Raw genomic sequence first — 15,009 nt, forward strand, 5'->3', positions numbered from 1 at the left:
ATGTGAATCAAGTCAAACAAGAAGCAATCTGATTTAAGAAAATCAAGGTACATTTTCATAATGAAATGTAGCGATTTTATCTTTATTGCTATTATTTTTTTGCCAGAATATTTGTTAGTGAACACAAATTTATTTAAACTACATGTACAAATTTTCTCCTTTAAAAGTTTACAAAGGTTAAAGTGCCAACATCAGCCTGTGTCCAGCAGCTGACACATTGAAAGAGACCAATAAAAAAAACAAGTATAACTTCAGATGTTTCTCTTAATAAATGAGAGCAGAGAATGCATCCCGTGAGTGAGAATGTCAGAGTGCTTTGTGGTATCTGAAATCATTTTAATAAACCCTGTGTTATTTATCACTCCATTATATTCATCAAACAGAATGAAGCTTAGAAAACGATACAAATTTATACAGAGCTGAATTGGAATTATAGTGTAATAAGTAAAGTAAAGTGCAATAAGTAAAGCAAAAACGGTACAACCAGGACTGGCGCTACCACTAGAGAACTACAGATACTTTTTATTTGTTTAATTATTTTTGTTTTGGTTAATATTGTTATTTTCTACTGTTTTTAAAAATTGCATAGTTCTCTTTTCTTTTTTTTTTTTTTGGAGGGGGGGGCTAGTAGCTGGTCTTGCCTAGGGCACATAATAGTCTAGCACTGGCCTTGGGTCTCCCATAGTACAGAAATCATGGTATATGGTATTGCAGTTCCTTTAGAAAACTTAGACCGCTAAGTACTTGTTCCCTAGAATGTAGGCTCCAACGAGCAGGGCCCTCGGTTTCCTCTTGTACCAATTGCATTGTAACTAATGTCTACCTTCATTTTGTGAAGCGCTGCGCAAACTGTTGGCGCTATATAAATCCTGTATAATAATAATAATAATATACAGCGGTCATGTGACCGGTGTCCCTGTCTGTGTTGAGTGCTGGGTGAGCTGCTAGAAGGAGCTTTGATTCCCCTCTGCTGCTTCTTCTGTATGTCAGAGGCAGCACTAACAGGCAGCTGGTTGGCGCTGTGCCGATCACATGCACTCCCCCAACAAAAAAAAAAACTGCAATAAAACGCCATACAAATACATTTCAAACATTACTAATATCTGTAAAAACATCATAGAAACCTATATATGAAACCCAAAAGTTATTCCTATTCATTAACAAAATTGTGTGGGTGGAGTTACATATGGTTGATATTCTCCTTCACTTTAACATGGCATCTCGCATACCAGATATGGACTGCATACTAAGATCTAAATATAATATTAGACTGTTAATAAATATGTATAAAATAATTCATTTTTATATTTTATGAGGGCGTTTAGCATTTCTGTTGCAGCCAATATAATCAATAAATGAATATATATTTTTCCTTTTTTTTCCCTTTTTTTAAATATTAACTATATAGCATGAAGGAGGGAGGGAGGGACTGGGCTGTGTATTCCCACGTTTGATGTCAAAGTCATGTGACCAGAATAGCTCCGATCATACAGTAGAGCAAATGTTCTCCATAGCCACAAAACAGAACATGCGCAGAGCTTGCCACCGCTGCTCTGTAGGATCAGCAGGTGGATTGAGAACAGTGAAAGAAGGGGAGGCTCAGAGAACGACAGGATCAACCAGGTTTTTTCACACAGTGATGAGGATTAACCCCTTAGGAGCCAGAGTGAGGATAACAAGGATGCGTTACTGCATACACAGATTAAAATATTGTGGATTTAGTAACAGTTGAATTTGCAGGGATTTCCTTTCACTTCCTGTTTTGGCTATGGGACAGGATGTGGAGGTAAATCTCCCCAATAAAGCATAGATGGCAAAAAAACAAAATGACAGGGGTTATAACCCTACTCTATCCAAAATGCAAAAAAAACATTTTGAATATAGAGCTACTTTAATAAAATATGCTTCATCTGAAGGACCTACTACAAATCTTTATGTCAATAAGCCAGCATCTTTGCAGAAGATGAAGCATTTAGTATTTATGTTTGCTGAGCAGCTGTATGCTTCTAGCAATCATTTATTTTACAACCATGGGGATAATAATCAGCAAAACAGGTTTTAGTGTTATATATCTCTCGTCAGGATCCCAAACGTATGTTTGTTATCTGGTGCTGACAAACTTTTGAAACAGTATCATGCACCATATATTTGGGAAAGTTTCTAATTGCTCCATCATCAAGGTCTCTGAAAGCTGCAGTTTTGGTAGACAGGTTGCTTCATTTCATAAATCAAATACTGATGTGAACTGAATTGGTGGCAGCATGGGCCAACATTTACTGAGAAAGCAACCTGATCATATCCAAATAGAATTATGTGCAGCTATTATCATGTATCAAAAAGCAATCCAGCAGTACTGGGACTTCATTCCCAAAGATAACCCCTCCCTAAGGGCTATACAGAATCCACATATTAATTTGTCCTCTGCGTCTCGCCCACACAAGCACTGTCATGCCACATAAAGTATGTAAGTAGTACTGTTTCATGAGTAACTTTCATCAATGTGTCGCCTGTGTATTAATTGTCTCCCAGCTAAAGAGCCTAACAATCTATCACATACTAAACCAAATTATCTGCTGGACAATCTAAGGATGCTATCATATCATAAGCAGTGCCTGCTTCTTCTCAGTCATGAAGAATTCCTGTTGCTGGTAATTTTCTTTAATTGACTGTAATAAAGGTCAAATGATGACATTAAAAAATATATATATCTGGCAATAAAGTTGACTGTTCTCACACCTCCTCCCAGCTCTGAAGAGTGAAATCAGTTTATTGAGCAAAACTGAACTCAGAGACAGGCATAGGCACTATACGTGACTCCACATAGAGACTGTCAATTACTTATTGAAGCGTCTTAGAAAGCTTTCTTCTGTACACTAGTTCCCTGATGCCTTTAGGCTTTCCATTAACTCTTGCTAGATCTTTAAAACTAATTTAAAACTAAAATTATTCTTGTAAATGTATAGAATAGTAGTAACATTTTTATTTCTACGAATATGGTTTTTATTTATATATGTGCTTGGAGGCAGCCATATTGCGACTCCTCTATTAAGCAAGCCTTCCTTCCTGCTGTTCATCTTCTTTCACTTATAATAAACTGCCTTCCTAAACAAAACAAAAAAAATAGATTATCTGCAGTCTCTAATGATGTCAAACATCCTCAATATTTCTGGCAGCCAGAAACCACGTGAAGCTACATTTTCTAAGCAGCTTTTAGGCCACATGGAACTATGAAACTATCAGTAATAGCAAGAAATAACTGATTTCTAATGATAGCATTACATTAGGCCATGGAGACTGAACTATAATTTTGACATAATAAGGAACCAACAACTCTAGAGAGAGCTCTTAAGAACACATTAACATAAAAAAGGTTTTTTTTTGGTTTTTTTTTTTTTATTTCATTCTAGCATCTACTAGGAAATATACAGTAAATATATAGGGGATAAAGATTTCAATAAAGCAGCAGGTAGTTGTAGTAATATTTCCTTACTCTGCTCTCATCCATACTTGTTATCGTTTTAGACCATACATGTGACAGCTATGTCACATGTAATTTGCTGGGAGGCCACTTCTCCAAGATAAAAGAAATAGGAGAGAACTGCAGTACAGTATAATGAAGAGGAGATAAAGGGTCTTTTCAAAACGGATGAAATAAAGGTTTCTCATAAAAATGAGCTCTGAAAGCAGGCTTCCTCTCAACTTCTTACTTTCTGTTCAATCAAATGTATTTCAATGCCTACACACAGACATAACCAGGCAGATCCTGGCACACATAATGAACACTAGGCAGAAGGGTACGATTCCAATTTTGGGCCAACTCAAAAGGGGCAAATGAAAAATCATCTATACTGCCATAATTATATACAGTATTTCTGTGGTCTGAAGAGGACTAAGCACCCTGAGCAAGATAACAATCTCGAGTCTGAATATAGCATTGTGTATACACTATTACGTATGGTATACAGTCAGGTCCATAAATATTGGGACATCGACACAATTCTAACATTTTTGTCTCTCTATACCACCACAATGGATTTGAAATGAAACAAACAAGATGTACTTTAACTGCCGACTGTCAGCTTTAATTTGAGGGTATTTACATCCAAATCAGGTGAACGGTGTAGGAATTACAACAGTTTGCATATGTGCCTCCCACTTGTTAATGGACCAAAAGTAATGGGACAGAATAATAATCATAAATCAAACTTTCACTTTTTAATACTTGGTTGCAAATCCTTTGCAGTCAATTACAGCCTGAAGTCTGGAACGCATAGACCTCACCAGATGCTGGGTTTCATCCCTGGTGATGCTCTGCCAGGCCTCTACTGCAACTGTCTTCAGTTCCTGCTTGTTCTTGGGGCATTTTCCCTTCAGTTTTGTCTTCAGCAAGTGAAATGCATGCTCAATCGGATTCAGGTCAGGGGATTGACTTGGCCATTGCATAACATTCCACTTCTTTCCCTTAAAAAACTCTTTGGTTGCTTTTGCAGTATGCTTTGGGTCATTGTCCATCTGCACTGTGAAGCGGCGTCCAATGAGTTGTGAAGCATTTGGCTGAATGTGAGCAGATAATATTGCCTGAAACACTTCAGAATTCATCCTGCTGCTTTTGTCAGCAGTCACATCATCAATAAATACAAGAGAACCAGTTCCATTGGCAGCCATACATGCCCACGCCATGACACTACTACCACCATGCTTCACTGATGAGGTGGTATGCTTAGGATCATGAGCAGTTCCTTTCCTTCTCCATACTCTTCTCTTCCCATCACTCTGGTACAAGTTGATCTTGGTCTCATCTGTCCATAGGATGTTGTTCCAGAACTGTGAAGGCTTTTTTAGAAAACTAATCTGGCCTTCTTGTTTTTGAGGCTCACCAATGGTTTACATCTTGTGGTGAACCCTCTGTATTCACTCTGGTGAAGTCTTCTCTTGATTTTTGACTTTGACACACATACACCTACCTTCTGGAGAGTGTTGTTGATCTGGCCAACTGTTGTGAAGGGTGTTTTCTTCACCAGGGAAAGAATTCTTCGGTCATCCACCACAGTTGTTTTCCGTGGTCTTCTGAGTCTTTTGGTGTTGCTGAGCTCACCGGTGCGTTCCTTCTTTTTAAGAATGTTCCAAACAGTTGTTTTGGCCACACCTAATGTTTCTATCTCTCTGATGGGTTTGTTTTGTTTTTTTCAGCCTAATGATGGCTTGCTTCACTGATAGTGACAGCTCTTTGGATCTCATCTTGAGAGTTGACAGCAACAGATTCCAAATGCAAGTAGCACACTTGAAATGAACTCTGGACCTTTTATCTGCTCATTGTAATTGGGATAATGAGGGAATAACACACACCTGGCCATGGAACAGCTGAGAAGCCAATTGTCCCATTACTTTTGGTCCCTTAAGAAGTGGAAGGCACATATGCACACTGTTGTAATTCCTACACCGTTCACCTGATTTGGATGTAAATACCCTCAAATTAAAGCTGACAGTCTGCAGTTAAAGCACATCTTGTTTGTTTCATTTCAAATCCATTGTGGTGGTGTATAGAGCCAAAAATGTTAGAATTGTGTCGATGTCCCAATATTTATGGACCTGACTGTATATACTACCAAGGATAATAGAGAGTCACCTAGGGAAAGAGAAAAGGAAGGAAAGGAAAGGGGGGGGGGTGTAGGTGTGGGGGGAGTAGGAAAGGTAGGGAGAAAGGAAAACAGGAGAAGAGATGTTACCCACAGAAAGGGAAACAAAAGGGGGCAAGAGAAAAGGGGAAACGTAAAAAGGAAAGCAGTCACTGAGCTATAAAATTGAGAAACATACCATTCAAAATGAAGGCCGTCTGGTAAGCGAGTATTCACCGCAGGGTGACCTCCCCCCCCCCTTCCTTCCCGTTTTGTTCCCCTTCCCATGTGCATCACATACCTCTATAAATGTAAACAAGGCTTTTAGATGGAAATCAGCTTCCATTTCTTTTCTCATTTTAGGTTTTATTTTAGTGAGTCACTTTAAAGTGAATTAATAGCCTGTTTAAAACTAATCTTTGTTTTAAGCACCCCCTTCCTTTTGCTGTCCTAATAATGAAAATGTAAAAAAATAAAAAAAGAGAACGGAGGGAAATCATATTCACCTAACAACCACTAGCTTCAGTCTCCTCCCTAGGGATGGCTGCTGAGGCCAGTGAGTGTTATTACCAACTAGCAAGTGTCATCAGGCATAGCTTTCAAATGGCTGATTATCCACAAGGAATAAACATTTAGAAAGTGTTAGGCCAATAAATAACCATTTTCTTCTGAGCAGATTACCTGTTAGGACATTAGTGGGGTTGAGAGGATCGTTTTGCATACTGTAGTGATAATCACATGGTTAAGAAAGTCCGTTTTCACATAATACGCCATGATATTCTGGGCTAACAGTGGCAGAGGTTTCCAGCTGGAACCTCTTCCCTTTTACCTATTGTCATATTATACATGTTTCAATGTGAGTAAAAATGCAGCAAACAGCTATAGTAGCAGAATGACATGCTAAAACTTTGAGCTGATCACCAAGTGCCTGCCAAGTCAGTTTAGATGCAAAATTGTTTACGCCTGAGTGAAGTGTATATTTAAGTGGCACAGTAATGCACATGCAGAGAATATAAATGCCTGACCATATCAGATACACATTAAAGTCACTGGGGAGAATGTCAACTGCCAGAACCATCCCTGGGTTATTTGCATGAGAAAGATAATTGTTTCTATTTTCAGGCCTGCGTCTCTTGCTAGCCAAGTCCCACACTCATAGGACAGACAGGTCACTCACTGGGATTTCGGCATATTGAAAGCAGAAAGCCAAGTGACAGACAGATTGGAGCCAATGAAAATATATCTCTGTAAAAACTGAATGAGCTCTATTCTTATTCATGTTATGGTCTGAATGGAAAAAATAAATTATTTAATGTAACTGCCATTTCTGTGTCTAAGTTACATATGTTCTGTACAAAACAATGTTAATCTTACAAAAAAAAAAAAGTTATGTACAGACTTTCCATTTTTCACACAATGATATACATGCAGCTGAGTTAATATTATCATTGTGTGCTGATTTAATAAAAACCTTGTTTGTAAGTATAATGCACCAATACAGGGGTTGGACAAAATTATGGAAACACCAGGTAAAAAAACAAAATCGTTACCTAATATGATGTTGGACCAGTTTTGGCATTCAAGATGACCTGAATTCTCCTGGGAAATATAAGTCTTGGATGGTGGATAATAGAATCTGATACCAATTTTCATGCAAAATTCTTTCCAGTGCTTGCAAATATGCCAGAGGCGGAAAACAAGCCTGAACCTTGTTCTCTAAAATTGACCATAGTGGCTCTGTTTTATTAGTGACTGCGTTGCCCAGAGACAGTGCGAGTTTTTGTCTGCATGCTTGTCAGACCACGATTTGACAACACCAGCTGTGTGAATCAGAGCATTATCGTCCAGGAAAATGGCACTCTATTTGGGAAAATATGTGTGCACCATGGGGTTCACATGGTTGGCCAAAATTCGCACATAGTCGCTGGAAGTGACTCTACCTTTCCGTGGGATGATGGGCCCTGCTGAATACCAAGTTATGATTGTCCAAACTATCATTGCGCTGCCACCATGCTTAACCATTGGCACAAGACAGTCCTGGTCGTAAGCTTGGGATGGTGTACTCCAAATGTAAACATGTCCGGAGGTTGGGAACAGTGTGAAGCTCGATTCCTCTGACCATATTACAGTCTTACATTGATCAATAGTCCACAATTTATGGGTGTTGCACCACTCTCTCCTCTTCAGAGGATTAATATCGATCACTAGTGGTAGGGAAATTGAAGATCACCCGTGAATGTTTTGCTTATGGAATTCCCTCCCCACAGTTTATGCAGACATGGGATTTGGAAGATTGAGATTGAGCTCTGCAGTCACTTTTGCAGCAGTTGTTTTCTTATGCCAAGTCACAATCCTACATAATGTCCATTTGTCTCTTTCATTCAGTCGAACATGTTGACCATGCTTATGCTCATCAGACAATGTTTTCCCGGAAACAAAATATGCCATCATAACCTTTGATACTGTACCTCGCGACATGGCAAATAAATTGTTAACTTCAGGTCACAGAGGCTCCAGCCTAGCGGGCTTTGCCCTCTTTGAAGCTCAGTAAGCTTTAAAGTGATGCAGTATTCCTATCAGCGCATGCAGTGAATGACGAAAGTGAGGCTTCCCACCTGTTAGCTAGGTGTCTCATCACATGGTAGAAGCAAAAGAATGTTACATCATTTCTGCTTTTAATGCGCAACATGTCATCACTTTCACACCTGCAAATCATGTAGGATTTCCATATTTTTGCCCAATCCCCGTATATACATATATAAAATTGTGAAAGAAGCACTCTATCACTGTGAAAATGTGATAAGTCACACTGGAAGAGGAAGTTGTGGCACTGAAAGCTTGAGCTATTTGAACAAGTAGCTCAACAGTGAATTCCAACTAGAGATAGATAGGTGTTCACAAATGAGAGGTCACCTGTGGCAACAGTTACTGCTTAAGGCTAGGTTCACACCTATGCAGGTTGCATGTGAGTAGTTTCTGCATTGCGTTTTTCCACCTGCGGTTTGACGTGTTTTTGATGCGTTTTGCATTTTTTTTTTTCTCAATTTTTCTTGTTGCTAGGCAGATTTAAATCAAAATGCATCAAAAAAGCAATACATGGTTTTCTGCAGCGTTTCCATTGAAGTCTATAGATCCAAAAACGCAGCTTTTTGCGCTAAAAAAAGTCCCTGACCCTTTCCAAAAAACGCACGAGGTAAAAACGCACAGATGTGAACATGTCCCATAGGAGATCATTTTAAATTGACTGGTGTGTGTTTCTGCAAAATGTAAAATGCTGCAGCAAATGCTTAGGTGTGAACCTAAGGTAAGGCCTCATGCATGCAGGAGGTTTTGCCAACTCTCCTAGAAGCCTTTCCTGGGGATGAAGAGGCTGGTTATTACCTCCATAACTGTTATGAACAAGACCAATTATGTGCATTTGGGGCTATACCAAGTTTTGACACATGCTAACAAATTTGTATAATGAAATATTAGATGGCATGTGGCAGATAGGCATGTGGTGGCTGTTGAAGCACTTTGTCATGCCTTTAAGCACCTGTGTTAGTCTTGAAATAAATCTTTGTGTCTTTGTTCCTGTTAAGGCTCTTGAATCTAGGACACAGGTTGTACATGGAGCCTTGACTTCTCTACAAGTTTAGATTAGGCCCTGGGTATTCCAGCACAACACTGTCATTTAACCATCAATTGCTAGAACTTCTTTGAGCAGTAAGAGATCTGCAATTGCACAAGTCATTAACAGAGGTAAATCTTAGCAACAGAAGGATTCTAAAGCTGGCCATACACGGATTGAAATTGAAGCAGGGACCAAGTTTCAAACAGTGTGACTGTGTCTGCTTGACAAGAGTCAGATTTCAACTTGGGCAGAGGTCTGGTCCCATGTATGTTCTGGGATTTGGATCCAAGGAGATTTCAAGTCAGCCATAAGTATTTACAGACACCTTGGGACCTGCACATCAGCTCTGTTTCCTTAGAAACATTTTACATTAGCTCAAATAAAGAAAGGTCAGGATTTTATTCTCTCTTATCATTTGTCCCATAAATATGCACAAAGTGTATGGCCAAGATGAGTCTCCCAGCAATCTAGGTAAAACACATATTTATACCTACTTAAAGTCTGCTGCAACCATATTAAAGGCATTGTAAAGATGTCCCTCTTCAGATATTTTCTTAATGTAAGAAAAGCTGTCCAGATCAGAGTTCAAAAAGTTAGATACCAGATGACCTGGGAATATAAAATAACAAGTGGGAAGATTAAGGGTTAAATATGACATATTAAACATACTTGCTCATTTCTCTTAATTAATACAGAAAACATCATACAGAAATTCTTTAGTGTGTGGGTCAATTTTCATTAACATCTCATCAAATCTATCAATGTACAGTTGAGTTCAAAATAATAGCAGTCAGACATCACTAACCTGATCAATCACTGTTTTTGGTAGAATATAATGATATTTCTACATGGCAAATAATTTACTAGCAGGTGTAGTAGAGTAATAGAAATCCAACAGACCCAACAGTCATGACATGCATGCTGCTGATTCTGTGTAACTGAATCACTAACTGAAAGGGGCATGTTCAAAATAATAGCAGTGTCAAGTTCTATTAGTGAGGTTATTCATTCTTTGAAAAACAGGTGGCAATTATTGCCCTTATTTAAGGAAGGAAGGCAGCAAATGTTGTACATGCTGGTTGCAGTGCATTTCTCTCTGAAATTCTGAGGAAAATGGGTCGTTCCAGACATTGTTCAGAAGAACAGTGTACCTTGATTAAAAAGTTGATTGGAGAGGGGAAAACATACAAAGGAGTGCAGAAAATGATAGGCTGCTCAGCTAAAATGATCGCAAATGCTTTAAAATGGCAACCAAAACCTTAAAGACGTGGAAGAAAGCGAAAAACTACCATTCGAATGGATAGAAGAATAGCCAAAATGGCAAGGACTCAGCCAACAATCAGCTCCAGGAAGATCAAAGAAGGTCTAAAGTTACCTGTGAGTACTGTTACAATTAGAAGACGCCTATGTGAAGCCAAGCTATCTGCAAGAAGTCCCCGGAATGTCCCACTGTTGAAAAAAACGACATGTTCTGAAGAGGTTACAATTTGCCAAAGAGCACATTGACTGGCCTACAGAGAAATAGCACAACATTTTGTGGACTGATGAAAGTAAGATTGTTCTTTTTGGGTCTAGTGGCCGGAGACAGTTTGTCAGACGACCCCAAACACTGAATTCAAGCCACAGTACACTGTGAAGACAGTGAAGCATGGTTGCGCAAGCATCATGATATGTGGATGTTTCTCATACTACGGTGTTGGGCCTATTTATCGCATACCAGGGATCATGGATCAGTTTGAATACATCAGAATACTTGAAGAGGTCATGCTGCCTTATGCTGAAGAGGAAATGCCCTTGAAATGGGTGTTCCAACAAAACAACGACCCCAAACACACCAGTAAACGTGCAACATCTTGGTTCCAGACCAACAAGATTGACGTTATGGAGTGGCCAGCCCAATCCCCGGATCTTAATCCAATAGAAAACTTGTGGGGTGACATCAAAAATGCAGTTTCTGAGGCAAAACCAAGAAATAGAGAAGAACTGTGGAATGTAGTCCAATCATCCTGGGCTAGAATACCTGTTCACAGGTGCCAGAAGTTGGTTGACTCCATGCAACACAGATGTACAGCAGTTCTCAGAAACAGTGCTTATACAACTAAATATTAATTAAGTGATTCAAAGGAAAGCAAAATCTTCAAACATTTTTCAGTTTAAATAGTGAATGTTTGAGTTTGTAAAGAAGAATACAAACACTGCTATTTTTTTGAACAGTCTAATATTCACTTTTCTTCAATTTTTTTTTAGAGGAACAACACAAATTTGATATATTTTTCTTCATGTTTTGATTTGGAATAGAATGTGTAGTGTTCCCAATGCATTTGTGTGTATGGAAAGAAAAGCTATTAGAAGAATTTTGAGCTTTATTCACTTTTTAAAACACACTGCTATTATTTTGAACACAACTGTATATGTAGGTACCTGAGTGTGACGCCATGACAGATATTACTGCCCAGCTCAAGGAGCACAATGTACATTTCAATGCTTCATATTAGTTTTGGGGGGGGGGGGGAATGGCCCAAACCCTCCCACACTTTCCTACTGGTTTAATATTAAGCTGGGCAGAGGGTTCAGAAGATGGAATAGACAAGCCAGCTCTCTACAATAATAGGAAGTGTTCAAAATTGCATATGATAGTTTACAAGGCATCCCAGGCAATAGAAAAAGTAAAGGTATGAGCAGATATCGGAGGATGGCTGCTTTTGAGTTCAAGAGTAATTTAATTAAGTAATTTTCTAAAATTGTGTAGTTTGTATCGAACAAAGTGAATGTCCTTTATTTTAAAATTTTCTGTATATTGGTTTGCAGAGTATTTTAGATGGGTTATTACAAATATATACAATAATACCCCTGCCCTGCTCCAAACTTATTTTTTACTGCTACCTTTTAGAGAAGTTGCTCTCACCTCTGTTTAATAACCAACTCAAAAAAAAAAAATAACTATCAATGGTGTAGCGCTTCTCCCTTAAAGGATAAGTTTACCTTTTGTTACATGTTACTCCTGTATTCAGGGTGGAACATGTAACATGTTAGTGATATAGCAGCCTCGGAAACAGCCCCCCTCCCCTCGATCCCCTGTTGTGAGATTGAGCCAGGGATCCTCTCCCCACACCTGCTGTAACAATTTTTAGAAACCTCAGGGCTCCGTCCACCCGGCTGCTCCATTCATTCACAGAGTTCTATGAATAGGAGAACTACAAGTACCAACAGCCTTTGCGGCTGATGACTTGCTGTTCTCAATGAACAACCAGGGAGCTGTTGAATGCTCTAGAAGATTCATTGATGCTTCCTGTCATATTTTACTGACTGCCCATATGAGGTACAAGCAGAGGTGCTAGCCTCACCACAATCCATAGCTAACGTGTTTCGCCCCTCCCACTGGGCGTCCTCAGAGGCATAGGTCCGCCAAGATGGCTGACGCTGCACATCCGGCCAGACAATGTGTAGGCCGGGTGTAGTAGGCAGAGTTTTCAGCATATAAATGCATTCACCTATCACCACGGACCTATGCCGCTGAGGACGCCCAGTGGGAGGGGCAAAATGCGTTAGTACGAATTGTGGAAATGCTAGCACAGGTGTCTGAAGAGCACAAGTGATTTACTGCTGTATAGTTGGCGATTCATGCTTATTTTCTCTGGAAACATGTGAGTGCAATATCAGTGTGCCTGCTTTTAAACCAATAAACTGAATTATACTATTTGGATGCCTCTTTCCATTGCTTACATGTATTAACCTTTTACCGGCTCTTTATCTGGATCACTGAGGATGGCAAGCATTATATAACCAGGAGGACTACAAGATCCAGCATAACTTTTCATGCCCCACCAAAGCGTGAATGACTCTTTCTTCACAATAAGTCCACTATAGTTGGTGAGTTAGAGGGCACACAGGTGGGGAGCACAGAGCACGTATCACCTGTTGGATGCAAAAGGAATATTGCACTTATTGGATTCACATTAAGGACTTTTATTTCACATTATTTATTTTCATTATTCATTTGTATTTAAGTTTAAGATTTATGTTATTTATCAATAATTGGGGCAGCGCTTCCTATTTTGTGTGATATATATACATACACACACACACACACAAATATACATACACACAATAAATCCCTCAATATAAAAATTCTATGTGTATGTGAGTAAATATAAGTCCTAATTAATGTGAACTAGTTATCTGCAGAGAAAACCTAATTGGTGTCCAAAACGTCTTCCAAACCTTCACCACTGTGAATATCTAAATCCTTGTCAGGTGCTATGCTTCCAGCTATCTCAATCTCCACTTTACTCTGTGCCACCATGTGTTTTAAAGGTGTGCCCTCACCTTCTTATGCACACCTCATATCCAGCCAGAGGTCTAATACAGCTTTAAACACAAAGATTCCAGGGACCCCTCATAGTGGCCGTAATCTCCTTCTGTTTAATCTTTCCTCATGGGTTAAAAGCTCAACATAGAAAAGGCATTTGCAGAGTACTAATTGCTTAGTATATAATTAATATCCTGATTGGACATAACACATAAGTAGGTGGGGCCTGTGACATCATCACATTGGGTGCAACTCTCAGAGCAGAGACCGGAGAGTGACAGGAGAGGAAATTGTAATAATTCTTGGGATGTAAAGCCAATGTGTACTACTTTTAAAAGAGTGTAACCTATTTTGCTGCTAATAAAGATATACTATATAGACTAGGATAGATGGAAGCACATCACCTGACAAGGATTCAGTTATTTACAGTAGTGAAAGTTTGGACATACAAAATATGTTCTGCATTACGATAACTGACTCGTGTTATTTGGGACTTATATTTAATCACATAGAATTTTTATATTGATGGATTTATTGATTATGTAAGTGTATTAGGTGTTTGGCACTATGATGTTTTGTTATATATAAATTGCTCTTTTTTTATATTTTAAGGGAGAAGCACTTCACCACTGATTTTTATTTTATAATAAGTCCTACCTATTCTACCAGGTCCTACCTCTCTCACCAATAAAGTGAAACTGCGTAAAAAAAAAAATGGGAGGTGCCATTGCTGATTTGTTGAGGGTTCTGGAACTATCATCCTGGTTCTGGCTTCTGTACCCAGTAACTACTCACATCAATGATTTTTCCAGGTCTGTCACTTGCACTTTTAGAAAGAAGTCAGCAATAGCAGCTGCGGTAATTCAACCTCACAACTTTTATATCTCAGAAAATTAACTTCTTCTTGATCATGTCAGAAATCCAATGCTGTCCTGTGCACTCTCAAGTCACATCATAAGCAGAGTCACCTTGCTTGTACAACTTCATAAACTAAAGTTCCCTCTGATTTTATGGGGATGAGGTAAGAGGGAAGTGTTTTTAAGGCTGAAAACACTTTATTAGGGTGACAATGCTGCTTTTTTTTTTTTTTTATAAATGCATAATAGTTAGAAAGCCTTGTCAACCTACAACACGCAGTGTGTTACTGGAAGGATCACTAGGTGAAAATAAAGAAAAAGAAAAACTAATTCAGCCATCAAATCTAAGGACTGATAGGTTTAAATAGATTACTTTTTTGTTCTTGAGTTTTATTTATTTCAGGTACTTATATAGCTCTGTCAATTTACGCAACGCTTTACATATATATATTATACATTCACATCAGTCCCTGACCCTTAAGGGGTGTACAATCTAAGGTCCCTAACTTACATTCATACATACACATACTAGGGCCAATTTAGACAGGATCCAATTAACCTACCAGCATGTCTTTGGAGTGTGGGAGGAAACCGGAGTACCCGCAGGAAACCCAC

At 38.8% G+C, this 15,009-nt stretch overlaps 1 protein-coding gene across 3 annotated transcripts in view; it reads right to left on the bottom strand.

The window, feature by feature from the left end:
- TANGO2 (transport and golgi organization 2 homolog) overlaps positions 1-15,009 on the bottom strand; it is a 221,829-nt gene that overhangs the window by 105,709 nt on the left and 101,111 nt on the right. For all 3 annotated transcript variants that reach the window (XM_089672462.1, XM_089672463.1, XM_089672461.1), the window contains exon 5: positions 9,723-9,837. In XM_089672462.1, the coding sequence (XP_089528588.1) occupies positions 9,723-9,837 (115 nt within the window). The remainder of the gene's footprint in view (positions 1-9,722; positions 9,838-15,009) is intronic.

The sequence above is a fragment of the Staurois parvus genome, unplaced genomic scaffold, assembly GCF_062004578.1.
Source record: "Staurois parvus isolate SC_StPar_1 unplaced genomic scaffold, SC_StPar_1.0 ptg000129l, whole genome shotgun sequence".
Classification (NCBI taxonomy): Eukaryota; Metazoa; Chordata; class Amphibia; order Anura; family Ranidae; genus Staurois; species Staurois parvus.